The 26,574-nt window shown below is 49.4% G+C and overlaps 4 protein-coding genes across 9 annotated transcripts in view; 2 read left to right on the top strand and 2 right to left on the bottom strand.

The window, feature by feature from the left end:
* The window catches only part of CAMTA1 (calmodulin binding transcription activator 1), a 224,746-nt gene extending 221,516 nt beyond the window's left edge, over positions 1-3,230 (bottom strand). For all 5 annotated transcript variants that reach the window (XM_027668697.1, XM_027668700.1, XM_027668694.1 and 2 more), the window contains exon 1: positions 3,174-3,230. The gene's annotated coding sequence lies outside the window, so the exon portion shown is untranslated. The remainder of the gene's footprint in view (positions 1-3,173) is intronic.
* On the top strand, positions 1,918-20,334 carry DNAJC11 (DnaJ heat shock protein family (Hsp40) member C11). Of its 2 annotated transcripts, none has more exons than XM_027668709.1 (16): positions 1,918-1,935; positions 6,565-6,694; positions 7,390-7,463; positions 8,649-8,750; positions 12,736-12,864; positions 13,419-13,541; positions 14,433-14,506; positions 15,480-15,669; positions 15,947-16,032; positions 16,459-16,575; positions 17,509-17,664; positions 17,840-17,909; positions 18,034-18,091; positions 18,750-18,892; positions 19,328-19,457; positions 20,091-20,334. In XM_027668709.1, exons 2-16 carry the CDS (start codon positions 6,607-6,609, stop codon positions 20,114-20,116), a joined length of 1,566 nt encoding a protein of 521 aa, XP_027524510.1. In that variant the 5' UTR covers positions 1,918-1,935; positions 6,565-6,606; the 3' UTR covers positions 20,117-20,334. The 2 variants fall into 2 exon arrangements, with proteins under 2 accessions (XP_027524510.1, XP_027524509.1); XM_027668708.1 differs by lacking the exon at positions 1,918-1,935 and adding an exon at positions 3,314-3,438.
* A 2,322-nt stretch (positions 20,335-22,656) lies between these two features.
* The window catches only part of PHF13 (PHD finger protein 13), a 4,963-nt gene continuing 1,045 nt past the window's right edge, over positions 22,657-26,574 (bottom strand). Inside the window, exons 3-5 of the mRNA XM_027668690.1 lie at positions 26,423-26,570; positions 25,523-26,075; positions 22,657-25,128 (exon numbers count right to left, since the gene is read on the bottom strand). Coding sequence (XP_027524491.1) covers positions 24,902-25,128; positions 25,523-26,075; positions 26,423-26,570 — 928 coding nt within the window. The 3' untranslated portion in view covers positions 22,657-24,901. The remainder of the gene's footprint in view (positions 25,129-25,522; positions 26,076-26,422; positions 26,571-26,574) is intronic.
* The window catches only part of KLHL21 (kelch like family member 21), a 7,317-nt gene continuing 7,138 nt past the window's right edge, over positions 26,396-26,574 (top strand). Inside the window, exon 1 of the mRNA XM_027668707.1 lies at positions 26,396-26,492. The gene's annotated coding sequence lies outside the window, so the exon portion shown is untranslated. The remainder of the gene's footprint in view (positions 26,493-26,574) is intronic.

Below are 26,574 nucleotides of genomic sequence, written 5' to 3'. Positions count from 1 at the left end.
CCATGGTGTCATTCAGCCATGATAAATCAGCATGTGTTTGACTCCAGAAACTTACCCAGAATTTATCTGTAAGCAGCTAAAAAGCTGTCAGTGCCTCAGCCCTGCCTGGAAAGAAAGAGTAGGGCAACAACTTGTCCAGAGTAAAAAAATTCCTAGCAACAACAAGAGAGACTTGTGCCAAGCAAATATCTTTATTTTACTTTAAAACATTCTGAAAGTGTTAATCTACATGAAAGAGAAGCAGTACAAGACTGAGAAAGCATGCTTAATGTTAGGGAAGCCTTCACTTCACATCACATGAGCCAAATTAAAAATAAAACTAAACACAAGTGTACAAAGTGGAGACAAAAAAAATCAATTTCCTCAAAGACATAACATGAGGGACTCCCCCAGGAGTGGGCAAATTCTGGAAGGAAGAAAGAGATTATATTTTATGGGAAGAGATTCAATAACCATTCTTTTCCCATAAAGCTAGTGATGGAGGATTGTCACTGCTCCACAGACACCCTGTGCACATTTCAGGACAACAGTAACAGGAAATCAATACCACCTTTTATACGTGCAAAGACATTATCTCTCTGGACTTGTAATGCTAAGAAATGGGACCAGGGAAGACCTTTACTAGAATTTAGCAGAATTTAGATCTTTACTAGAAATCAGCATTACTCTGGCTGAGAACAGAGGGTAGGATGCTACTCTACATCCTTGGAATGTCTTAATTTTTTTTTTTTTTAAGAATTAACTCTGGTCAGAGCATCACCCTTGACTGGTGCCCTGGAGGCCCTGATGACAGCACATCACAAGTGTAACAGTGCTGGGCCCTGGCGCTGTCGCCCCATCACAGACATCCCCTCTGGCTGATGCTGTAGTCATTAGAGGCAGGAGCTTTGTCAGGGGGTAATTTGACAGCTTTGACAAGCTCGGCTGAATTTATGGCACTTTCTAGTTTTTCCCTCCATTGAGCTGCAATGGAACTAAAGTTAATAATAGCAAAACCACTCGGTGAGGGGACAGGTTCCCAGCAGTGACTCCACTGGGAGAATCTGCTGCACTGGGCCCCTCAGTGTCCTGGCCCTGCTGGGGCCGGGCAGGGCAGCTCCATCCAGCCCCAGAGGAGATCCTGGCACCTCTGGCTCCACCGCAGCAGGGCTGAGTCACCACAAGTGAGGCCACTCAGGGCTTGCTGGAGGAGCACGCTGCACACGCGGGAGCAGCAGCTGTGGTGTCACAGCTCTGACAGCACACGGCCAGCTAAACCCAGCTCTGAGTCCTGGGGGCTGCTTCCCTTCCTGCAGGGACCGTGTCCCACCCAGCACCACAGCACTTCCACGTGCAGTGTGGGGAACCTGTGAGTAGTGACATGGGCAAGAGGAGGCTGCACCCCAGGCCAAACCTCAGCAGCTCAGAAAAGCACAAACGACTACTTTTCTTTTTTCTTCCTTTTTTTCCCCCCCCTCAAGTTGCTTTTTGCCATAGATGTTACATTTCCTTTGTTATAATGCAGAGTTTTAAAGAGCTCTCTCTATATGCTTAGAAAGCACAGTTCATATTTAGCTCCCTGAAGTCGTATTTCTCTCCTCCTGTATTTCCCTGCCAAGATGTGACACCTGTGGAACATTCCCAAAATTTCCCCTGAATCATCTGTGATGCAAGGGAACAGCAACCAGCGCCAGCAACGAGCAGCTGGGTCTTTTAGGAAAGCATTAGATCAATCTGGTAAGGGGAAGGATTCCCCAGTAACTCTGGCACTAACACCCCCAAGGACCACACAGTTCCCAAATCACGTTAGGAAAAGAGCACAATTATGACAGGACCAAAATCCACGGGAAATAGCGTTGCTATGGCAACTGACATCCTCAGAACTCGAGTCTCCTTTGCATTGTTGCACAGACTCAATGACTCCTAAACCACGTGGAAACAAAATCCATCTAGCAGGTGGGTTCATTGAGGAAAAGCGGTGCTAGACATGCTCCCCTGCAGAACAGACCCATTTCCACATGGTTTCTCAGACAAGGGTCCTTTGTGCACCTCTTGTTCCAAGCACTGTGCCTCACTTACCAGGAGTGCAGAGGAACTGCTATAAAACAATCAATACTTCCCTGTTAACTACCCTGGGATCAGAAAAAAAACCTTATTAAATATTAAAACATTCTTGTTTTCAAATAAAAGTTACGTGAAGATCCAAAATCCAAAGCAGACAAGCTGAGCTTCAGAATGGGAAGGCACAGTTCCAGCTCCATGCTGGGCTGCACTGGTGTTAATGAGAGGTCTTACAGACAGCAGTACCTGAAAACCATTCCAGCACCCTCCCCAAATATCAAACCCAGCCACTGGGGAACAACCACTCACGACCAGGAAAGGCTGCATTTGTCTTCCTGACAGCCTTATCACAGCAGTGATGTCAACAAGCACCCAGTCTGTCTGCCAGCACTCGGGTTAACACAGCAACTGGGCAGCCCTTTGCTAAAAGCTCTGTGCTCTGCACATTTTGGAGGCATTTCCTTCAGTTTCGGTACTCAGAGCTGGGTTAACCCACCATCAGGGAGGGCAGCACAGCGTGAACTCCAGGCCCTTGTTCTCTACTCCAAAAGCCAAAGCAGCTCTATTGATCCAAGGAGAACTGCTCCAGATCTGCTGGTGACAAACGAGCACACGTTGTGCCCTCGGTGTGTCCCCGCCGGCCGAGCCGCGGGTCCGACACCGCTGAGCTCAGAGCTGCCCCGCGACCCTGCGTTGGACCGGGCTGCCGGGCTTCCCTCTGCCCTCCGCCAGCCCCGGGAGCGGTCACGGAACAGCGGCTCGCTGGTCACAGCAGGGTTTGGAAACCGCCTTCTTGCTACGGCGGCAAGAGGCCTCGGGACACCGTCCCCCCTTCAGGTCCCGCCAGTGACCAGGGTGGGCGAGGGCCCTTTGGGCAGGTCCCGAGGGCCCTTTGGGCAGGCACCGCACCTGGCGCAGGGCGTCTTGCCCGGGAGCGGGGCGGACGGAGGCCCCGAGCATCCCGGCTCCGCCACAGCCGCCGCTCGGCCGCGGAGAGACCTCGGCGAGAGGGACGCGCCAGGGCGCCGGGACGGGAATGCGGCCGGAGCGGAGCGCGGTGGAGCGGCCGGTGCCCCGGTACGGCCCAGTCCGCGCCCTCCCTCAGTCTCTCGCTCCCTCCCTCCCTCACTCACCCCTCGCCGCCGCCGCCGCTTCTCCTCCTTCTCCGCCGCCTCCGCCGCCTCCCGGCTCCCGCGCTGCGCACGCGCACACGCCTGGACCGCGAGAGCGCCGGGGGGGGCGGTACCCACACGCGTGCGCGTGCGCTGGGTCCGCCGGTCCGCGGGGGGGCGCTGCAGCGGCAGCGCGGGGTGAGAGGTCGGGACGATGGCGGCGGCCTTGGGCGAGGAGGCGCCGGACAACCAGGACTACTATGGGCTGCTCAACGTGCGCCGCGAGGTGCGGCCGCGGGGCCGGGGCCGGGGCCGGGGCCGGGGCCGGGGCCGGGCGGGGCGGGCGGGCTGAGACCCCCCTGCCCACCGCGGCGGGAGCGGTGCCCCTGAGGCGCGCCCTCAGCCCAGGCCGCCGCTGGCGGCGGGACGGCAGAGCTCGGGTGGGGCCACGGGGCTCCCGGCTGTGTGCGGCGGGCGAACGGCGGCTGAGGCCGAGAAATGCGCGTTTCGTTCCGAATCGCGGCGGTCTGGGCGCTCCCGAGCAGCTCCGCGCGCGGGGCTCACCCGCCCCCTCGGCCGCGCGCCCCCGCCGGGCTCGGGCGGGGCCGGGGGCGCTTCCCGAAGGTTTCCGATTCGGAAACACCGGCGTTTTTGCAAAGCACCTCTCCCGCCGTAAAAGAAGGATCGAGAGTCCTTGATTTCACTTTTAAGAATAGATGGCTATTATTTGGTGCGATTTTGGATCAGTTCGGAACTTTACGGGAGGCAACTATTTTTTATAGTAACAATTAGGCAAATCTCCAAGTATCTGAATATAGGAGCTGTGCCGTAGTTTGTTTCAGCAAATGCAACAGCAATATATTATGTGTTTGTGTGTGTGTGTGTGTGTGTGTATGCGTAAACAGACCTCACTTTTCAAGCCCATTGTCCTGGATGTTGCCATTGGAGTCACACAAAGCTCATACTGCACCACCATTAATGTGTGCAGAGGGAGGTCCAGACTTGGAAACGATTCAGGCTGACAGCTTCGAAAAATTCCCTTTGGGACTGCTGTCAGTCCCTGGGCTGCAGGGACAGTCTCCTGTGCCTCATCTGTGGGAATCTGCCACATTGCTGAAGGAAGAGTGTGTGACGGTTGAGCTGTTTGCAGAACTCCCTGATGCTGGGCTCCTGCTGGAAAAGTTTCTGTGCAACTTGAGACCACTGGTCTGGTTCAAAGCCGGTGGGGCCATGCCATGCTTGTACCTGCCTTGGGAGCTTTCGTAGTTCCCCCTTCCAAACAGCAGGGTGCAGAGGTTAAAACAGGGGTGGGAACTGAACAAGGGTTGCCACTGCTGGGGGAGGGTTTAATACTTAACTTAGGCAGGCTTCCAGAGCAAGACACTCAGGTTTGGTACAGCAGAGAGCTGCAGCTGAGTTAAAGGGGTATGCAAGGGAGTAATTCCAACAGAGAGGAGTGGGTGCTTGTTAATTGCCCCTTGCAAATTAACGTCAGCAGTACTGCCCTGTAGTGGAATGCAGTGAACAGCATGTCTATGTGCTGAGCCACAGGGTGATGTGGCAGCTGAGCTGGGATCCCATAGAGGGATGGGAGCCTGCAAGTGGAGATGGTGGGGGGGGGGATGTGAATAGTTCATCTTTTAGAGATGTTACTCTGCTAAAAACATTATGCTGTGTTTGAGACATCAAATGAGGCTGTTTAAACCCCAGATAGGGAGATGGGAGGCCTTTTAAGTTTGCCCAGAGTCTTGGTAATAAAAATGTAACTTACATACAATTATTAGTGGCTTAGGTATTTCCCGGCAATCTGAAATGTTGTCAGGGTTTCTTTAGCAGTTTCAAAGAGGCTGTTGCTCATGGAATATTGAACCAATGATCCGAGCATCACTGATGATGAAATGCCCAATCTAACATTTTATTGAACATGGCATTTATGAAAAATGAACCTGCTCATTTCTATGATATAATCAATAGCACATTAAACCATTTATCATTAATTTGATTTAAAAATGCCATTTGGGGCCTGTATGTTCCCCTCCCTTCCCAGTCGAGTTTAAATTTGATATCCGAGAAAGCACACAGTAGTAAAAAGAAAAAAGCTAATCTGCTGTCTTGGGACCAGCAAATTTGGCAGCTACCCTTTAGCTATATGATTTCAAAACATTATTGTGAAATAGTACAAACGTACAGAGAAAAGATTTATTCTGAGCTGTCCTCAAATCCAGGTGGATTCCTGGTGTTGATACACCAGTGAGTGGCGTTTCTGTGATGGAAACCCTCCTTGCCACAAGTGGGGGGAAAAAAGATGTTACTTTAAGAAATGACCTTTTAAGGCCTTTATTTCCCCAGTGAAAGCTTGGAAACTGTGCCATCTTTGTTCCCTGAAGACCATTAAGAGTAAATGGAATTTGTGTCTATAAATCCCATTGTTGATGTCCCTCTCTGGGTGCCCCCCCTCACTGGCTGTCCTGAGTCCTGGTTGTGGCAGCCCCTGGGGACAGCCAGGACTGTCAGGTTTTGATTATTTTCCTCTGCATGTTCCTCCAGGAATGCCCCCTGTGCCCAGGAACTGGTTCATGCCTGGACATTTTGGGAACTGGACAATTGGTAGCTCTGTGAAGCTCTGCTGGGGAGAAGTTCTGGTTGATTTTGGCAACTGCACTTCTAAAAAGTAGGCATTAAGCAATCTCCAAGGAGTGGACAGGGGCTGCAGTGCAGGGGTTGTAGCAGCATGAGGTGAGAGAGGAGAGGTTACCAGGACTCACTGGAGTCTGAAAATAGCATCCCTGGGAGGTTGTCTCTTGAGAGATGATAATGAAGGCAGTGGGGGGTTCCTCCATTGTTTCTGAAAGAGCCATCCGTGTCCTTGGAACGAGGCCGGGCGCTATCTGAGGTCCCAGAGTGATTGTGGTAAAGGACAGGGCAGGTTCATTCTTGATGCATTTGGTGACACAGTGTTCTCATGGTTATTTGTCTGTGGCTTTGTGGGCAGGTGATGCACCTCCCTCCCTTGCAGCACGACACAGACCCTGCTGGGGAGCAGAACGAGGTGCTGGGGAGCACAGCAGGGTGCTGGGGACTGTGGCATGCTGGGATGAGTGTAGAACTGTGGATTTACATGTGGAAAGTCACTGCTTTTGGATAGTTAAAGTATCTCCTTGGGGATTAAGATTGAAATATGAGTAGAATTTGTTGTTGAGGTCACTTGTTCTGCTACAGATAGTGCGGATGATCCTGGTGTGATAATTGAACATTTTATTAACTTATATAATGAAACAATATTCCATTCCTGCTTTGGCCAAACTAGTGTCACGTAACAGCTGATGGACTTCCCTTTCAGGGCTGATCTTAAGAGTGACCTTGTGGAAGTGGCATTGGTTGTACCCGAGTTCACTTTTGGTGCTTTCCACAGGCCTCGCAGGAGGAGCTGAAGGCCGCGTACCGCCGGCTGTGCATGCTGTACCACCCCGACAAGCACCGCGACCCCGAGCTCAAAACACAGGCTGAGCAGCTCTTCAACCTTGTCCACCAAGCGTATGAAGGTCAGGGGGAGGCTGAGCTTTGCAAAAACTGTTTTCATGGGGTTTCTAGGAGAGCTGTGTCTTCGTGCTTTTTGAAGCTATTTATTATTACAAATTAATAATTAAATTTGCTGATACTTAGCGATGCTGTTTCCTGCTTCCGTCCCGTCAGTCAGAGGAGAAATGCTGTATAAATGCTGCAGGGAATGAGATGTGGAGTCTCTGTCTTACTTGCTGCGTGTTGTAAATGATCTTCTCATCACTTCCCTTGCTTCTGAATACCTCTTCCATAGGAGAATGAAGATTGAAAAGCTTCAAACAGAAAGACAGTTTCATATTGTACTGATGAACTGCTGCATCCCAAGGTTCTGTTCCATGTCACCTGACTTCAGTTTCCATTGTTTTCCAGCAAGTTCTTCCACATGCTCAGACTGAGATAGAGACAACTGATTCGTAGCAGTCAGAGTTTTTCTCTCATGCCAAAGCCCTTTTAAAATAGTCTGAATTAAGCTGAAATTTACTTACATCCTGGTGTGCAAGTTGCACCTGGGGTGCAGATAGATTGGAAGCTGGTAGGAGCCGTCCATGTACTACTGTAGAACAAGACTTTTCCAGGAGCTGTGCTTGAATTCCAAGTAATGCAGGTGTCTTGGTCTGAAATCCGAGGAGAAGACTGAAAACTGAGTTCTCTCCTCTCTTTTGGTTTTAATTTGCAGTGCTTAGTGATCCACAGACCAGAGCCATCTATGACATATATGGGAGGAGAGGACTGGAGATGGAAGGCTGGGAGGTGAGAGAAATTGAGCACCTTATGGCCAGTGGCCTTGACTAAACCCACCTTTACCTGCCATTGTTGTTCTACCAGCTGCACTGACACCTGGCTGGTAGTAAATGCCTGTTGGTCTGAAGGCATCCTTGGTCAGTTATTTCTGTCTCTCTGTCCCTGTTGAAACACCATGATGGATTTTCGAAGAACACTTGGGTTCTGCACTTAACAAGAGAACCATAAACCTGACATTCAGAGTTCCCTGGCAGGATATTACCATGACAGGCAACATCTTTGTCTGAGATGAATGTGTCGTCATTGTCCATCTAGTCCCATCTTTTTCATCCGAAACTTGTTTTTTCATCCAAAACATCTTCTCAGCTAGCTTCTGAGTTTGAAATTACTTTTTCTTCCTGAGCTTTTTGGGGTTGGTAGGGGTTTTTTTTGGTGTTTTTGGTTTGATTTGGTTTTGGTTGGGTTTTATGGGCTTTGGAAGAGAACCTGTTCATTCATGGCTGTCCTGCCGTTGAGTCCCTTGCTGGCCTCTGCCAGCCCTAGTTGATTGCAGCAGAATCATATGGTGTTGGGTCAGGTCAGCACCGAGGTCAAGTTTGGAGTCAGTTGCCAGAAATGTGGTGCAGTGGCAGCGTGTAACAGACATTTCTGAACTGCTTTTTGCAGACTTGGTCTAATTTTGAAAATCCAAATCCAATACTCTTTCTATCCATACCAAAACCCTAAAATCCTCATTCCCTGGGCCATGTCAGGTAAGCAGCTGTGGAACAGCATAGCCTAAAATCACAGAACTCTCACTGAATCAGTTCACTTCAGGCCAGAGCCTTTCAGTTGCTTTCATTTTTGTGTCCACACCTGGTAGAGCAGTTAATGGATCGCTGAGGATAACAGCACTGCAGTGTCTAGTGCTTGTGGTAGGAAAGCTCTTTGCCCTAGTTTTGTCAAGGGAATGGAAATAACAAGACCATATTCCCTTCTCTCAAAGCATGGAGTTTTCTCTCATGCCTACCATTTGATTTGGCCCAGGTGCTTCCTTCCAAACTCTGACTATTGAGGTTGGTGCAGAGCAGCTTTCAGCAGCTGGGGCAGCGTGTTAGTGCGTCCCAGGTTCGTGGGCCTCCATCCCCCCAGCAGTGCAATGCCCTGAACAGCCTCAGTCTGGTGATCTTTTGGTTCTCATTTCTTTTTGAGCAGGTTGTGGAACGAAAGAGAACTGCAGCTGAAATCAGGGAAGAATTTGAGCGTTTGCAGAGAGAGAGGGAAGAGAGGAGACTGCAGCAGCGAACTAATCCAAAGGTAAGCAAAGACTTAACCCTGGTCACAAGAGTGGATCCGTAAATTATCACCACTGTGCAGGGTATGCTGAGCCTGGGTGAGGACCTGGATGAAAGAGGCCCTCAGGCATGTACACTAACTGCGTGACTTTCTCTCTTTTGCATATGCAGTTTCTCTGGACAGTGTGGGGAGAACAGCTCATTCTTTGAACAATCCTCTACTTTCTTTTCTCATTGAAACCTTTTGGGGCAAAATACCTTTTTCAGCAATTTCAAGAAAACAGACCTGAAACTGAAATATTTATGATTTCCTTCTAGATTTTCTAAATAAACTTTATCTCCCTGCAGTTACCTGACAGCTTTTCCCTTTGACACTGTTGCAGTGTCACAAGAATGCAGGGAGCTATTCCAATGCAGCCTTGAAACCAGTGACAAATGCAAGGCAGCCCTGAGCAGCTGGGCAGCAACACAGTGAGCAGAGTCAGCCTGAACAGGGTTGGGATCCTGCCAATATCACACTTAGTGCCTGTTTTCATAAAGCTTGATTGTGCACTCAGGATGAGAATTGTCCTGGATGCCGTTCCCCGTTTGAGCAGCCGACTCTGACCCTGAGTGACCCACCTCACAGCCAACCTTGGCTGGTCAGAGGTGCTCAGGAGCACTGTTGGGATGGCAGGCAGAGGTGGACGTGGAGGTAGACTGGAGTACTCCATGGCACAGACTGCCAGTGGCTTTGCTGGCTCTTGGCTTGATGAGTGTGTGAGGCAAACCCGAGGTTTCTCAGGATTGTCCCTGACTGAGGTTTCAAAGCTTACTGAATCACAAAAATCCTGGTTCTCATGCAGTGACTAACATGATCCAAGAGCTGCATCTACACTCCCCGAATGAATTCATACTTCAGTGTAAAATCACAGTGTTTTCTGAGTGGACAGATGTGGCAGTGCAGGGGTGCTTAGGACTGGTTTGGGAAAACACCCATCTAAGGAGACCTGTAATATTTTGAGACATTCACCTTGGCACCGCCTTTGCTCTTAGCAAAGCCAATGGACTGTACAGATCCCCAGGCTGTGGGTAGTGCACAGACACTAAGAACTGGTTTTTACTGGAAGGTTAAACAAGCATAAGATGTTGTGTGAGTATCTGTTGACAGCATTATTCTCACAGGAAGGGGGTTCTGGGTGCCACAGACCAGTCAAGGCAAACAGTCCCTGCTGAAGGTGCGGGTGAGCGGGGTCAGAGAGATGTTCTCAGAGAGGGGCATGGTTATCTCCACTGATGCTGCTCCGTGCTTCAGGAATGTGACATTTTCCCTGGGCGCTCGCCGTGGCTGTGAGCTGTGCTGTGAGCCTCGGCCTGTGTCCTGGGATAAAATTAGCCATCTGGGTGTTTACAGCAATTGCTGGTTGGCAGCCGATGGAAATGTCTCTCCAGGCAGTGTTCCCGTGGAATTGGGGAGCACAGCTGTGATCATTTCATACACGAGCGCAAGTTATTTTAAAATGTCCAACATTTTGTCAGTTCTATAAAACAGTTCCACAAAAATAAAGCGTTTTAACCAGAAATGTTGAGCAATAACCAGATGTAGGCAATTTGGAGGGTTGGAATTGAGTCTCCTATTTGCTTTTAGAGCTTTGTTTTTGCTTTCAAAGACATGCAGAAGGGTTGAAAAGTTCATTACTTGGTTTGAGAAGAACCATTTCACGTTAGGAGAAATTAAATCTCCATATTTTCCTGCTGTGGAAGGTCAACATCTAAGGAATACAGGCCCCTCAAGGCATAGCCTGGCACAGCTTCCAGGTGTCACCTTCCTGAAGGTAAATTCATAGGGAAAAAGGAGGGACTATATTCTGCTCTGGCACATCTGTGAATTCCACGAGTCTGTTTCCTGTTCACAGGGTGGCAGATGAAGGTGACTGTAGAAGCTGATCCCGGCTCCGATGGCTCCGTAGAGCTGCTCCCACTCCCTGCCCCGGGAGCTGCTGCGCTGTGCAGCGCTGGCTTCTGAGCAGGCCTTACAGCTCCCTCCTGCCACTCTTCCTTTGGGGAGAGCTCCTCATTTCCCATGGTCAGAGCAGGTGGCTGATGGGAGCTGGGAGCGGCAGCAGTCCCCTCTATTATCCGGTGGCATAGGGGTGCTCTCATTCTCTGGGAATATTTTTAACTTTACCATCTGCTGCTTTTCCTGTGCTTGCACCTGAACCAATTTCCTTGCCAGGATCCACAGACCTCTGGGGTGACTTCACCTGCTTAGTGGGAGGTGGAGGGTCTGCCCAGGGTCCACCGTTCACCTCAGGGAAAGGCAGGGGAGTAGGAGGTCAGCTGGGGAGCCAGAGAGGGAACAGGGAGAGGCTCCTTTCCTCTGAACAGGTCCTGTGGATTTTCATGGTTAGGTTCAGATGTTTTACTTTTTTCCTTGGGAGGGATATTTACTTTACAATTCACAAGTGTGAAAAAGGAAATCCTAAGATTTTGAGTACGTTTTAGAGAAATGAGGTGCAATGAATCCCAGGAATGCACATGGATCCATGCAGCATCATGGCACAAGTACAGCAAGGTGGTCTCCAGTGGGTGTTTGCTAGCACAAGGCTGTGCCCTTCCAGGGCAGTTAGTGGTTCTCCCTTGCTTCCCTCTTCTTTTGACCTCCTTTCGAGGAACAGCACAGCACAAGAGAGGGCTGAAACTGGAGGAGCTGTAGGGTCTGGAGTCCCTTGAAGGTGACTTTGAAGATGATTCCTGAAAGTGCAGAAGGGGCAGGAGCTGGCCACTGGTGCTGCCTCACAGAACAGTGAGTGCAATTGCTCTGAAATTCTCCAGCTGCCAAGCATGGTTAGAACCCAGTTCCAGGGTTCTCCTGAAAATGATGGTACTTTTCAATGTTAAAATATTTATCCAATTTTTGGTGCGTCAGAAATCAGAAAATAAACACTGAGAAGAGGTCGGGAATCTCCACAGCAAAAAGCTGGAAGCCAAGGCAGAGAGAGGATTTGAGTCCTGTCAGACTCTGCAATTCTTCCTTTATTTATGGTTCCATATGTGATTAGAGTGGAGTGAGCAAGGAAAAATGCTCCCTCAGACTGAAATAAGGATTTATTCCATCCATGCTTGGCCTCGGCCAGGCACACCACGGTGTGCGTGGGTTTTGTACCTACCCAGCTTTTGAGTTTCCATATACAAACTGCTCAGAGTTTAGTCTGTGCTTGTGCAGAGAGGGGTTTTTTATTGCACTTGGTACATTTTATAGGAGCTGGGATGCTGCTGAATGGGTCCATAGGGAAGGTTTCCAAAGCCTCTTGAAGTTATATGACCCAGACAGGGATCTAATCATGCTCTTTTCAAAGAAACCCACTCCTGTAGTTGGTCTGAGGGAGCACAGCATCAGGTAGCCAGATTATGGAGCTGTGGCCTAGTTTTTTGCAGGAGTAAGTTTTTCTATGAGAAACAAAATATTTACCATTTACTAAAAGTTTGTCAAGATTTTCTTCTTTTGATAAGATATGAACTAGAAAAAGAAAACAAAAATTTTGAATAATGAGGTCAATTGCAAGTGAATGATGCAGGTTAGAAGTAAATTAGTTTAGATAACTCATAAAAAGAATCACATAGAGGCTTTCTGGCTAACTTCCATTGAAGAAAATCAATTTCTGAAATATATTATCTTAACTTTCAAAATACTGACATAGCAGATTCAGTTGTGGGGGAAGAAGAAACCTGCTCTGTAAAGGTGTTCTACCTGCTTCTATAATATGTCACAATAGAAAAATGACCTCAGGATTGCAAGTTGAGTTCATGCTGAAAAGCTGCCCTTTCTCCTGTTTTGGAATATTGTAATCACTGACATTTGTTTGTCTTGTGTATTAGGAAATTAATTTTAGAGTGGAAAAGGTAATTGCAGAAAAAGGGAAAACTGCACAAAAATGTGGTCATATACAGGAATGCTTTAGCCACTTGTCCTGTGTGTGTTGGATGTTTGCTAATGCTGAGTGCTTGTTTCACTTGTCATCCCTCAGGGAACAATTAGTGTGGGAATAGATGCCACCGACCTCTTTGATCGTTATGACGAGGAATACGAAGATGTGCCTGGGAGCAGCTTTCCCCAGATTGAGATAAACAAAATGCACATATCCCAGTCCATCGAGGTGAGGAGGGCGGACACGGACGTGTGAGCAGGGCCTGAGTGAATGAGGCACAGAACACACTGCTCAGGGGTTCTCACCGGGATCTGGGGGGGACAGCGCAGGTGGGGAAGGGCAGCTCAGGGCCAGCAGCATGGTGGGTTTGCCCTGCAGCTTTCAGGAGACTCGTTTGTGGGCTGCAGTGGTCCTGCCCTCCTGCCAGTGGGGGTGCTCAGTATCCAGTTCTGACTGAATATGGTATGTTCAGTGGATGAAAACGAATGGCACCCATTTTTGAGGATGTTGGTAAGGAAGAGAATGGGAATTGTTTCCTCTCCCCAGAGAGTTGTAGAAATTTAGTCTAAAACTAAATTTGCAGCTCAGGGTCAGGACTTCAAGAGGTACATTACAGGTGTCACAAGTGTCTGGTACTGTAAGAATTATCTCACTTTTTGCCATACTTGGTATTTGACTACAAACCCACATACACTCTGCAGTTGTGATTACATCCCTGTAGAACATGCACTAATTGTGTGAACTGGACCAGAGTTACTGCTCACAATATATTCATTTTTCAGGCACCCCTGACTGCCACGGACACAGCAATACTGTCTGGTAACCTTTCCACCCAGAATGGGAATGGAGGGGGATCAATTAACCTTGCTCTGAGACGAGTGACATCTGCCAAGGGATGGGGAGAGGTAAGGGTACACCTGTTGTGGAGTTTCATATTCAGTCTGTTACCCAGTGTTTATTTTGGTGGGGGGAACTTTGGCTGTGGTTTATCTCTCATTTGCTACATTCTGTAGAGTGTAGAAAAAGGAATTCTTAAAGGAATTTGAGAAAAAGGCCAAACCTTGGGTTTTCTTATTTCTTTCCCCTCTCCGTTTGGCCATGCAATTTGGACTTCACTTGTGCAGACAGAATTGTTACCTGATGTCTCCTGCCTTTCTAATTTCTCTGTCTGAAGGCTCTGAGGTACCTTCCAGTGCTGTGAGCAGGCACCTTAGGCAGCATGATAGTTTGCCTTTGCTTCCAAAACTGCTTTTCTCTCAAGGGAAGAAGTTGTGGGGGAAATAGTTTGAGTCCCCAGCAGATATGGACTGAGCCATGTGCAAGCTGGGCTTTGTTTGACATGCTCATGGTATCACTGGTATAGCTGGCAGGTGGCTGCTATACCAGTGCCTGTGCCTTCCTTCTTGCACAGTGGCTCCTGCTAGCCTGTTTCCTCAGCTTGGGGGAGTGGGAGTTTTCCTCTTGTTTGAGAATTCATAGACTGGAGGCTTTTGATTTGCATCAAGATTTTGTGAGGGAGGTGTTTTCTCCATGTTCCCTGGAGTGACCAGAGCAGGTGCCAGTAGCAGTCACCTGTAGCTTTATGAAACTGGCTTTGTTTTACCCATAAACCCTGACTCAGCGAGACACCTTTTCTTCTGAATGCAAAGGTGCAGGAAAGGGAGAGTGCTGAAAGAGGTGGTAAATGTTACTCAGATGTGTAAAACGTCTGTGATAAAAATGACACTTGTGACATACTTTGTCACTGTTGTAAAGGTTGTTTTCTTCTAACACTCTGGCATTGTGCATTTGAACAGTTGGAGTTTGGAGCAGGAGACCTTCATGGACCTCTCTTTGGGCTGAAGATATTCCGTAATCTTACACCAAGATGGTAAATATTAGAAAAATGGTCTAATGGTTAATATTTCACACTAAGTAAATTACTTGAATTTTCTTCCACGCTAATTCTGGATTTGTTTTCTATCCTACAAAATAAGATATTTCCTCTTTAGATTTAAGGTCATATTTGTATCGTCAAAAGACTTGTACCATATCTGGGTTTTGGTGCTCTCCATTTTCATACTTCCAGTTTAAGGAGGGTCTATGTTCCCCATCCTTAGATTTGTAGTTGATGTTCTCATGATTCATGATACTTGAGGTATGATCTCCAATCAGAGCAACAGAAGTTGGCTCTGGGAGCAGAACAAAAGCTCTGGGAAGCTCTTCTGAGGCTTCCATGTGTGAGAGGGAGTTTCTGACAGCAAAACAGGAGATGATATGTTGTATTTTTGGGAAATAATACCAAATTTGCCATTACTGAGGTGTCTGTTCACAAATTAATAGAAGTCTTAGGTTGCAAACGAGAATACAAGGTAAGGGCTGTGATTGAAGTCACATACCAGAGCACTGTAGGAGCCAGTGTAGGCTCCTTCATTTGTATTTTCTAATTTAGTAAATACAACATTCCTCAGAGCTTGTACAGGATTCTTGTTCCCTGTGGAGAGCCTTAGTGCTGCTTTTTGGAGCTGATGCTTGAGGGTTACTAAATAGCAGGGCTGCTCTGTGCCAGCAGCTGAGTGTGCTGTGCTGCAGAGACCAGGCTGTTACCTGTGCTGGGCAGGAGGGAAGGTCGGGAGCAGCAGCTGCCTGGGCACAGGCAGTAACCAGGGCACGACCTGCTCTCCTGGGCACTGCTGTGGTCAGGGCAGTCTGAATTAGTTTTGATTTTTCCCTGAAAACCTCGGGTGTCGCACTCCTTGCAGGATGGTCTCTAGGCATTCAGCAAAGTTCCTGGGCAAGAAGAAATTTGAGGCCACCTGAGAGCCTGTGTTTTAGCACTGATGAGTCTTTCCTCACTTCCATAGTTTCATCACCACAAACTGTGCCCTGCAGTTCTCGTCCCGCGGGGTCCGCCCCGGCCTCACCACAGTCCTGGCCCGCAACCTCGACAAGAACACGATGGGCTACTTGCAGTGGCGGTGGGGCATCCAGTCAGCCATGAACACCAGCATTGTCCGGGACACCAAAACCAGCCACTTCACCCTGGCACTGCAGGTGAGAGCCCTGCTGCTGCCACAGGGACAGCAGTCCTGCCCCAGGGGAGAGAGGGATCTCACCCTCCTGTCTTGGCAGTAGTCTGACTTGGGACTAGAGGTTAAGGGACCAGTTGGTGCTATCCATGTTACACCCAGCCTAGGTAACAGGCTGCAGAGGTTGTGTCAAGCACTGCTCTGTGTTCTGTGCCACTTCAAGGATGAGAAAGGAAATTGGGGGGAGAGTTCAGCAGTGGTCAAGGACATGGTTTCATACATTTGTGCCCTTTGTGTTTCAGCTGGGAATCCCCCATTCTTTCATGATGGTCAGTTACCAGCATAAGTTTCAGGATGAGGATCAAACACGAGTGAAAGGTTCTCTCAAGTAAGTGCTCAAGAGGAAATTCACATTATTCACAACCTGAGGAATCTGTCCTCTTCTGCTGCTGTAGGCCTCCAGGTTCCACAAACCAAATGCTTCTGTGGCCTGCTGGGAATCTGCTTTTCATTCTTTAAATCTGGTAAAGGCTGAAGTGAATGTCTTGGCGGGTTGGTTATGTGGAACTTAAAATACTTGTGTGTGATATGTCTATATCATCTCCAGTAAGAAAGCAGAAGTTCTTGTAGTCTTTTTACTACCAAGCAAGCTGGAAGGGCTATTCTCACCTTGAAGATACACAGTGAATCTTCCAGAGGGCAACATCTGCTACATGCAGATGTATTTCCATGCTTTACTTGCTGGGGAATTACAGGATTCAGTAAAGAGAAGAAGTCTTCCCTGTCTTACTAGGTTTTGGTTCTGTTGTTCTAGGGCAGGTTTCTTTGGGACCGTAGTGGAATATGGAGCAGAGAGGAAGATTTCCAGGCACAGCGTTTTAGGAGCCACTGTCAGTGTTGGTGTTCCCCAAGGAGTGTCCTTGAAAATCAAGTAAGTTCAAGATTGCAACTCTAGACTGCAGAGGCTGACCATAACTTCTATTTCCAATATTCAAGTGAGAAGGTCCCAGTCCCAGGGCAATACAGGTGTAGTGATACATCACTGGGAGAGGGTGCAGCTGCCCTCACTTCTAACGCAGGCAGTGCCCATGGTAAGCAGTGGGTGCCGCCTGCTGGTGTTACAACCTGAGCCACCTCTGTGTGCATCAGAATATTCTGAAATACAGCTTAAAGTGAGGTTTGGAGCATTCTGGTAAGTGCTGGAAGATTTCTGAAAATACTATTAGTAGAGCTGGATTTAGAGCTGGATTCTATTTGTGTAACACTGTACACAAGTGTATGCTTGAATTAGGGAATTACCATTACCTATTGCAGTGATTGTACCACTAACAAGGTGCAGTTCACAGAGGGGCAGAGCTCATTAAGGGTCCTTGTGCTGTGGTGGGATGTCCCGTGGCAGGTGGGATGCCAAACTGCTGAAGGGCCTGAAGAACTCGGGAAACTCATGTTCTCTAAAATAAATATTGCTATAAGCATCAGAAAAATACTAATATGCACCTGTCCTGAAAGCCCATGCCAGTGTTGTGAACACAGGCCTTCTCTAGAAGCATTTTCTTTTTCACCTTTTTTGGGGGAAATTAATGACCAAATTTCCTATTCTCCTGTTCTCCTAAGATTAAAAAAAACACTGTACAATGGTCAGGTACTGTCATGAGAGATGTTTGCTTCATTGAAATCTGGCTCTGGCTGGTGTCAGCTGTCTTTCTTACCATTGGCTTTTTCAGTTTATTGGAGTTTTAACTTCTTGAGCTCATTGTTCATTTCCCTTTGGTTCAGCAGCAGGTGCTGCTGCTGAGTGTGTTTCATCAAGCACATTCAACTCTGCTTTTCCTCTTACCTGTCCCTCTGCTCTCTTTTGTTGCAGGCTGAATAGGGCTAGCCAGACCTACTTCTTCCCTGTCCACCTAACAGATCAGCTGCTTCCCAGCGCCGTGTTCTATGCCACCGTGGGACCTCTTGTCATCTACTTTGCCATGCACAGGCTGGTCATCAAACCCTACCTCAGGGCACAGAAGGAGAGGTGAGACTGCCAGGCTGTGCTGCACATTCAGAGTGAGGAAGTCTCACTAGGGCTCTTTTGTGTGAGGTTGTGGGTCACTTTAATTGGGAGAGGCGGGTAGGCAGACACCTGCCAGTTTGTGGCCGAATCCCATCTGCTGTGTATTCCTGATGTGGTGTTGCCTTCCTTCTGCCAGAGAGCTGGAGAAGCAGCGGGAGAACACAGCCAGTGACATCCTGCAGAAGAAGCAGGAGGCTGAAGCTGCGGTGAGTCTTTCTTGTAACGTGGTCTCCCTTAGTGAAAGGCAGCTCTTTTCACTCTGGGCTGTTCTCTTTTGGCCACAGTGTCTGACCCTGCCTGATTTCTGCTCTGCCACTTGTGTTGTGACAGGTCCGGTTGATGCAGGAGTCTGTCCGAAGGATAATTGAAGCAGAGGAAGCCAGAATGGGTAAAGATTATGATATCATTTACTTTTTTATATAAATTTGAAGAGAAGAAGAAACAATACAAAGGTGTTGTTTCTTCATTCCCACTCCTGATGAAGCGCAGCATAGTTGCTGCTGAGCACAGAGTAGGGGAGTCCCATTATGATTCAGCTCCTGGTGCCTGAGCTTAGGAGGGATCACAGAATATTATTTTGGGACATGCTGTGAGGTGGATCGAGAAACTGAAGACATCAGTCTGGATTCACCTCTCCACCAAAGAGAGGTGTGTGTATAAATATGTGCAAAAGTTGTAGTCTCAAGTTTAGCTTTCACTGATTTCTCCCTCACATGGGATCAATCCCATTGTTCATGGATTGTAGTGGCAATCTGATCTCTGATGATTACTACCAGTTTCCCCCAGAGTGTTCCAAAGGGAACTGACATCCACTCAGATTGTCACATCAGTGTGGCACTGAAGTCCTGTCACTCTATCCTAGTGCTGAAGGTTGCTAACAAACAACCAAGTAGAAATGTTGTTCTGGCTTGAGAAGAGTGGGTCCAGGCCAGGGAATTAAATCTTGGTGAAAGCAAGAGAAAATGCTGGGATGGTCTTTTTGTCAGTGTCTGTCCAGCCATGGCAGGAAGCCTTTCATCACAGCTGTGATTTCCTGGGACATGCAGGTCTGATTATCGTGAATGCCTGGTACGGGAAGTTTGTTAATGACAACAGCAGGAAGAATGAGAAGGTGAAGGTAATAGATGTGACTGTGCCCCTGCAGTGCTTGGTGAAGGACTCTAAACTCATCCTTACAGAGGCCTCCAAGGTACGTTCTGTCAAAGCTGTTCTGTCGAAGCCCAGACTCCATGACTCAAATGTGTGACCCAGAATTTCAGTTGAACCATGTGGTGTCCTGCCAGGGGATCTCTCCAGTGACTCTGGATCAATTCACAGAAGCCATTTACATACCAAGTGTTAGGAATGTCCAGGAACTTCTGTTTCTCTGGGCGCTTCCAGTGCCAAAGAAACAGCATCTTGGTGTCTGCAGACCCTGGGGCTGTACACCAGAAACTTCCTAACCCCCTGGTTTACTTTTATGTATTCAAAACTTGCAGAGGTGATTCCTCAGCATCTCACCTTTCTGGCAGCAAAACTCCTTTTTTTAATGACACTTGTCCTGGCACTAATAGATGTTTCTGGCCAGCTGAAGAACTGTGAAAGTCCATTCCCTGATGCTCAGTTTGTCCTTTCCTGTTTGAAGGCTGGGCTGCCAGGCTTCTACGACCCCTGTGTGGGTGAGGAGAAGAGTTTGAAAGTGCTTTATCAGTTCCGAGGAGTTCTGCACCAAGTGATGTCAGCTGACAACGAGGCCCTTAGGATACCAAAGCAATGTGAGTAGCATGGGCTGCCCAGCTTCTTCCTTTGGGAACCAAAACGGTTGCTTCAGCTCCGTGGTGAAGCACACAGAACTGGGGTTCTGGGGCTCAGAACAGGTTACTGGAATGCATTGACCATGACATGCCTCTGCAGCAAGGCCCAGAAGAGCTCAGCAGCAGCTCTGCAGCTGCTTGTACCAGCTGGCCTTTATCTCTGACTGGGGTTGGAAGCAGAGGCCTCCCACAGGTGCCACTGTCCCTCCAGGCAATTCACAGCACTGGGTGACCCTTTGGGGACTGAATTGAATGTATGGAGGCATGTTGGAGGCCTGAGCCAGATTTCTTCTTTGTCCCCATTTGTCTTACTTGCCAAAACATCTTCCCTGCTGGAATAACTCTGTGAAACCTCCTGACAAGTTTTACTGTCACCTCTGTGGGTCTGGCAGGTTGAATCAAAGGCACAGAGCTCTGTTTGCTCTAGACCAGCTCCCTGGCCAGTGTGAGCAGCACATCCAACTGACAGAGCTTCCAGAAGTGCCTTGGGAGGTGTATATGAGTCATGTTTAATTAGCAGCCAGAAACACTCCTGCCTGTCCCTGGTACGGTGGTGGGTTCTAGCATGTGTCCATTCCTTGTTCTCCCTGACAGCTCACAGGATTGATGCTGATGGCTAATCTGGGAGCTCGTGTCTGCCACGGGACCTGGGTCAATGGAAACTGCACAACCTCCCCCGGACGCTGCAAGTTTGAACAGAGACACTTTTATTTTTACTGTCCATATAGCAGGTGGTGTCCTGCCGATTCTGTTAGGGACAAAAGGAGAGACCCTGCTGCTCCAGGCAGCTTCAAGGCAATATTGTGGCTTGGTACTCAATAAAGCAGCGTGACTCTGAGTGCACAGTGCTTTCTGCCCAGAGGGCTGAGCAGGTGCCCTCCTGCCAGCTGGCCACAGCCCCTTCGTGCGCTCACATGTACCTCGTGGCACTGAGCAGGGATGAAAACCTGTTGTTCTCACTTCTCCACATACTTCCTGGGGCAGTTAACACACCTTTTCCTGCTCCTGAGGGGAATTTCAGTTCTCGGGCCACCTCCTGGAAGTCCCCTGTGCAAAGCCTTTTTGTTGGAAAGAGGTCAGAGAGAATTTCCATCTCAAATCTGTGTTTGAAATGCACTTACTAACCACATACTTTTGTTAAGTATGAAGGTCTTTGCCTTTTGTAGTAACATTGACCTCTTCAGCACCAATCTGTCCAGCTGCTTATTTCCAACACTGCTATTCCAGACAAGGACATGGGGTATCATACTCTTACTAGTTTTTCTGCCATCCACAGCCATGTATCATCAAGGTTTTTGGAAAAATAGGAGAGCTAGTGAGGAGAAAGACAGCAATTAATTTCATTTGATTCTGATGCTGCAGCTATCTCTTCCCGTCTAATTTATTTCTAGGAAAAACAAACGTAGTTCATGTAAACAAACCAAAGTGAGGAGAGAGGCCAAATGGATAAAGAGCTGAAAATGTAACATTCAGCTGCCCTTTCTGAGATGCAGCAGTTATGGCATAAATCCATGGGATTTATCTTGCCTAGAAGCCCTGCCAGGGATTTCCAGCAGAGGGGCAGTCCTGGGCTGGTGACACAGCAGCTGAAAACGGCACCTTGTAGAATCTGCTACACACTGGGCACGTCAGCACCACCAAGGCTTTTACAGAGAGACAAGGAATCCTTGTTCCTTGGTCACATGTCTGCTCCAGGTGAGTCTAGACCAGCCTTCACTGCTCACTGGTGAGAGCAGAGGGGAAAACACCCCTGTCTTGGCAGTGCAGAAATGCTCTTGACAATTCCTGCCGTAACTCCTTTCCTGACATGGGCCTGGCCCTTGTTCTGGGCAGCTTTGGTTCTCTGTGCTCAGATCATTGCAACAGGAGAAGTAGATTTCCAAAAGTAGACTTCTTTGAGCCAGTCTGAAAGAGATGCTCCCTTCTCTAAAAAACAAGTTCATGTTGTGAAGGGGTGTTCATTTGTTTTTATTAAAACCAAAACTCTTCATTTGTGACCAGCTCCTGGTGCAGAGCTTTATTTCACTTACAACCAGTGTTCTGTTGATCTGAAATGAAATGTAAAATGTGCAATAAATTATATTCAGCTGAAAAGCAGCTCCCATTCCCTTTGCATCTGTAGGAGAATCCTGAAAATAAACCCCTGGAAAGCAAGGGTTGCAGGTTTTGTAAACATAATAGGACCCTCCATTCCATCCAGCTCATTGACTGCTGCTGGTCATTGCTGGGTGGGACTTGAGGGACTGGGCAGAAATCTCTACCAGAAGTTCCCTTTTCATGTCTTTTCACTGTGTGAGGTGTATGGTCAGGAGTGAGAGCCAGCCTGCAGGGACTAGGACATGGCAGAATACTCCCAGGAGAGCATCCCTGGGAGCCAGTTGCTGGGTCAGTCTTTCCAGCCCACCTACTACTTTCTTCCTTGTTTTCTGTCAGTGACAAGTTTTGCCAAGACTGTAAGAACAGCCTCACTGTGGAATCACATTCCTGCTGTGAGCAGCTGCCATTTTACAGCCACAGCTCCCTGGGACTTCTCTTTATCACTCTGTATAATTCAAAATTACCAACAGAATTAAAATAGAAGCTATAAGCCATGAGAGCTTAGCTTCCAGTATGACCTAGTGCCATATGCAAAAGGTTGAGCCACCTTTTCAGTTTGCCAAGATGTCAAGGCTACTTTGATGGCAGCTGGGTGAGCAGCAGTGCCTGCAGGGTCATGGCACACACCGGAGCTGCAGGGTGGCACCAAGGCTTAGGCAGCCCTTGGGTGGGTTGGAGTCCTCTGGCAGTGGGGAGGGAAGGAGGGAGCTCTCCCTCAGCACAGCTCCTGGAGGGTTCTCAAGGGTTTGTTTTGGGTCTGGCCAAGCAGCCAGTCCTCACGATGCAGTGCAGCCCCCAGGGCTTTTTCCAAGGCTGCAGGGACCTGATCTCTCACCAGAGGCTGGCAAGGAGCAGCTGCTCTGGAGAAAGGTGAGTATACCTGCCTTTACTTCCTATCCCTGCCTGACTGGGTGTATTGTTTAGGGAAGAGCATTTGAAGCATCAGATCTTGCTGCTGCCTGGCACAACAGCACACACACCAGTAAATCATAACAGCAGACTCCCGAGTTTGGAATAAAACAAACTCATTGTTCACTTATTTCACATTTAAGAAAAAAACATGGTTCATTAAAAGTTTTAATGAAAAAATAAAGTTCTGAATTAAACTATAATTATACATGGCTGAAAGTGATGAACTAAAAGAATGGAGATGTTACTTTTTTATTTCTCTCTGCTGATATTGTAACGTGCTGGACTTGTCAGACCGTCCACTGGGATAAATCTGAAAAGGGAACAGAACAAGAGTCAGTCACATTGATTAGTGTCGAACCTCTGTAAAAAAGACCCAGTTCACTTGGCAGTGCACCCATAAAAGCTTCAGGAACGCGCTCCATGGAGGTCCAGTTGAACTGTGGACACGCTGCAAACACAGAGAGACCGATTTCAGAGCAGGTCCAACCCTTGTGCAGCAGCAGCTGGGACCTTCCTAAGCCTTTCCAGTTGCAGAGTGAAATGGCAGCATTGGAGTGCTTTGGTTATTTTTCTGGCTGCAAAGGACAGTCAGGCAGCAGTCAGGGGCGAGTCTTTGGCAAACTCCTTGGTGGTTCCATGTAGCTTCTGAAGGCAGCACAGCATGGTCATGGTCTTGAGATTTCACAGAAGCTGGAGCTGGTTTTCTGAACCCAGAGTCAGCTGTTGCAGCTTTGTGGAATAGGATTTTTATCAAGAAGCAGGACAGAACAGTTGCAAGTCACGCAGCCCCATTGCCCTGCCAATCTGGCAGACCTGTGCCCCGATGTCCCACACCATGGAGCCCAGGACCCCGTGGCACTGGGCTGCCTGAGGCTTTGGCAGCTCCAGCACATGTCTGAAGGAGGGCACCTGACCCTGTATCCTGGCAAGACCCTCAGTCATCACCAGGGCACATCTCCCAGTGAGCTAGTCCTCAGACAAGGCAGTGCTCCAATGCTGTGACTGCAGAACTCAGGACATGTTCCTGCTGGCACAGCTGGTCTGGCTGTGGCTGCGGTACCAGCCAGTGTCTCCCCGAGCCTCCTGGTCTCCCTGGACAGAACATACACTATTCCCCAGGCAGAACTTCAGAGAAATACCTTGAAACATCAGCCCAATTTGTGTGACCCACGGGGATGCGTTTGGTCATCGAGAAACAACACCAGCATCTCCCTGGCCTTGTGTATGAGCTGTGACTCCCCACCGTGGTTCTGGAGGGATTTCCCTTGGGCTGAGGCTGGCTGGGGCCTGCTCTCCTGTCCACCCTGCACTGGATGGATCCTCATTGCACTTCACCCTGTAGCTGCATCACCTGCGTTCGCTTTGAGCTGTGTCATTGCTACCAGCAGGTTAAAGATTCTGGCTTTCTGGTTACAGTCCAGTCTCAAAATACAGTGAAAACACAAATCAACTCAGCTGTTGTACTTGGATGGACATGATCAAATCCCAGCCAGACCTGCCAGGCTCTACATTTACTTTGGCCCCTTTTAGAGTCCATGTTTGAATTCTGGGCTGAGAAGAGGGAGAGTCATCATCTTAAAACAGCCCCGTAGAGGTTAACAAAGGGACAGGAAACGGAGCAGTTTCCCTCCATACACACATTTGAGCCGATCATGCAAATAAAATCATGAAAAATCACTGTGAAGAGACCTTGTAGGGAAGAATCCAATGCCACTGATCTCCCATGCTGCCTGTCCAGAAAAAGGGCTGCTCTTTCCTGCCAGGGTGTTGTCCCTTGGCACAGGAGGGAGCCCCAAGTCCCATTTGCACTCGGGCAATGCCAAATCACAGAACTCCCATTTTCCCAAGCCTGTGGAAGCGGCAGCAGATCACACAGAGGCTGGTAGCACTGACACTGGCTCCTACCGAGCCTTAGGATATCTAAGATTGATCTATATGGAAAAATGGGCAGGTATAATATTTCATTGAATTTAAAACACAGGGCCATTTACTTTTCAGACTCTTCACATAGACTTCCTCCTCCTCCCCTCCCTCTTTGGAGGAGGAGTTTCCTAGCACAGAGAGGATTTGCAGTTTCCAATGGGATGAGAAAACCTCCATGGCAAAGGTATTGTACGTTCCCCAGACATCACCCAGTCATCGTAACCGGACAAAACTCCACCGAGCTCAGAGAGCTCCGTCTGTCCCTCGAGACAGTCAGTATCTCGCCGCAGTTCTGACCAGTTGGCCTCTCCCAGCCCCAGCTGCCCGTGGCTTGGCGATTCCTCGTCCCTGCGCCGCGGGCCAGCCGGGCAGCTCTCCCGCCCGAGCAGCAGCAGTTTGGGGAAGCCCTTCCCGGCCTCCCAGCCAGCACCCACGGCTCGCCCGCCCGCGCAGCGCACCAGCACCGCCTCCCCCTAGTCCAGAAAGCGCCTGCGCGAGCCCGTCCGGGAGCGGTTCGAACGGCGAATGTCAAACTTGGAGTCCCGGCACTTCTGGCAGATGTAGATCTCTGGGACATTCGACTTGCGGATTTTGGCGCAGGAGAGGTGGATCCAGGTGTGGCACTCGTTACACTCGATCATCGGCCGCCCGGCGAAAGGCTTCATGCAGAAGCAAGTGACCAGGTCCCACGAGTCGTCATCTACAAAGACAAAGAGCAAAGCCACATTTTTTAGTGGTCGAGCCTTCACACCCACACTGGGACTTTTCTCTCTTTTTGTGCTAAATTAACCTCCTGGGTTTCAAAGACAGGCACTTTGCTGCTTTCTTCAGGTCTCCATTGCATGGGAAAAGACTCTCAGCAGTACCTGGGAGGCCACAGTGCAGGAGAGGAGAACCGGCTGCTTCTATAAAGTTGCAGCTTTTCACTCAGTTTACTGCAAAAGGAGCCAACCCCCCCTTTTCCACCAAAAACCTAACTGCCCAGGCAGCACTGCTCAGCATTATTCTCATGCTACAGGTAAAGTACCAAAGAGATCAGCAACAGCACCACCACTTCCACCTGGCTGATCCTCTTGGACAGCCAGGCCACCTACCCGAATCCACCATGATGTCCTCATCGTCACCAGTGCCATCCTCATCCCGAAAGACCACCTGCTTGCCCTGCCGAATGACCGTTCGTTTGCCCACACTCTGGATCTCCACCGTCTGCTCGGCTGTCACAGCGGGGTAGGAGACACTGGATGGGGTGTCAGAGTCCCACACCGAGCAGTGCTCGGTCACAGACTGCGGGTCACCCTCTGATGAGGGGCTCATCGGTGTCTCTGCGTAAGAGTCCTCTGCCTCCAGCTCCAGCAGCTTCTCCTCGTAGTCCTCCTCTGCAGACACTTCTGTTTCCCTCCTTTTCAGCTTTTTCTTCTTCCTGATCTTATCGATTTGTTTTCGCTCTGGCAGGAAGTTGCTGGCCTTTGCCCGCTGGAACAGGGAACCATATGGTTTTGCTCTCTTAAGCTGACTGAAGTTCTTTCTGTTCTTGGTGGGCAGGGAGACAGAGGAGGGGGTGTCATTGAAGCGAGGATCCCAGCTATCGCTGTCAATCGTGCCTCCAGTGCTGTTGGGAGGGCTGGGGCTGTTCCTCAGTGGCGTTTCCTGGAACACGTCGAGAAAGCAGGTACAGCATTGACTCAGAACAGACTCGCGTGCGACTCGAGGCGCTGCGCCCTGTCCCCGAGGCGCCGTCCCCTGTCCCCCCGAGGCGCTGTCGCTCCTGCTCTCCCCACGCACCGCCCCGGGAATCTCCGGCCGGAGCGCCCGGAGAGCGATGCCGGATCCGACGTTTTTCACCCCGCCCACGCCGGCCACCCCCCGCCCCGTCCCCAGAGCCTCCAGCCGCCGCCGTTCCTTTTGTTCCGGCCCGGCGCGGGGCCGTGACCGCTGGAGCGGCTGCTCTGACAGACCAGCCCGGAGCCCCCCCGGTGCCCCCCGGTGCGACTCACCTCCTGCGGATACGGGATGTAGCCGGCGTAGGCCAGGACAAAGGTGCAGAACTTGTTGAAGTCCTCCACGGTACGGTGCCGCCGGGAGCCGGGGGAGAAGTCCTGCGGGGAGCGGGGGTGAGCGGCGGCCGCGGGGCCGGGCCCGCCCCGGG

The sequence above is a fragment of the Corapipo altera genome, unplaced genomic scaffold, assembly GCF_003945725.1.
Source record: "Corapipo altera isolate COAL_440 unplaced genomic scaffold, ASM394572v1 304, whole genome shotgun sequence".
Lineage (NCBI taxonomy): Eukaryota > Metazoa > Chordata > Aves > Passeriformes > Pipridae > Corapipo > Corapipo altera.
The sequence above is the reverse complement of the archived record's forward strand: the minus strand, read 5'-3'. Positions and strand labels throughout refer to the sequence as shown.

Coding starts and splice junctions, on each gene's coding strand:
- DNAJC11 (XM_027668708.1), top strand. CDS start 3,367: ATGGCGGCGGCCTTGGGCGAGGAGGCGCCGGACAACCAGGACTACTAT. Junction 16,033..16,458: donor CGAGTGAAAGGTTCTCTCAA/GTAAGTGCTCAA, acceptor CTGTTGTTCTAG/GGCAGGTTTCTTTGGGACCG. Junction 18,893..19,327: donor TCCTTACAGAGGCCTCCAAG/GTACGTTCTGTC, acceptor TCCTGTTTGAAG/GCTGGGCTGCCAGGCTTCTA.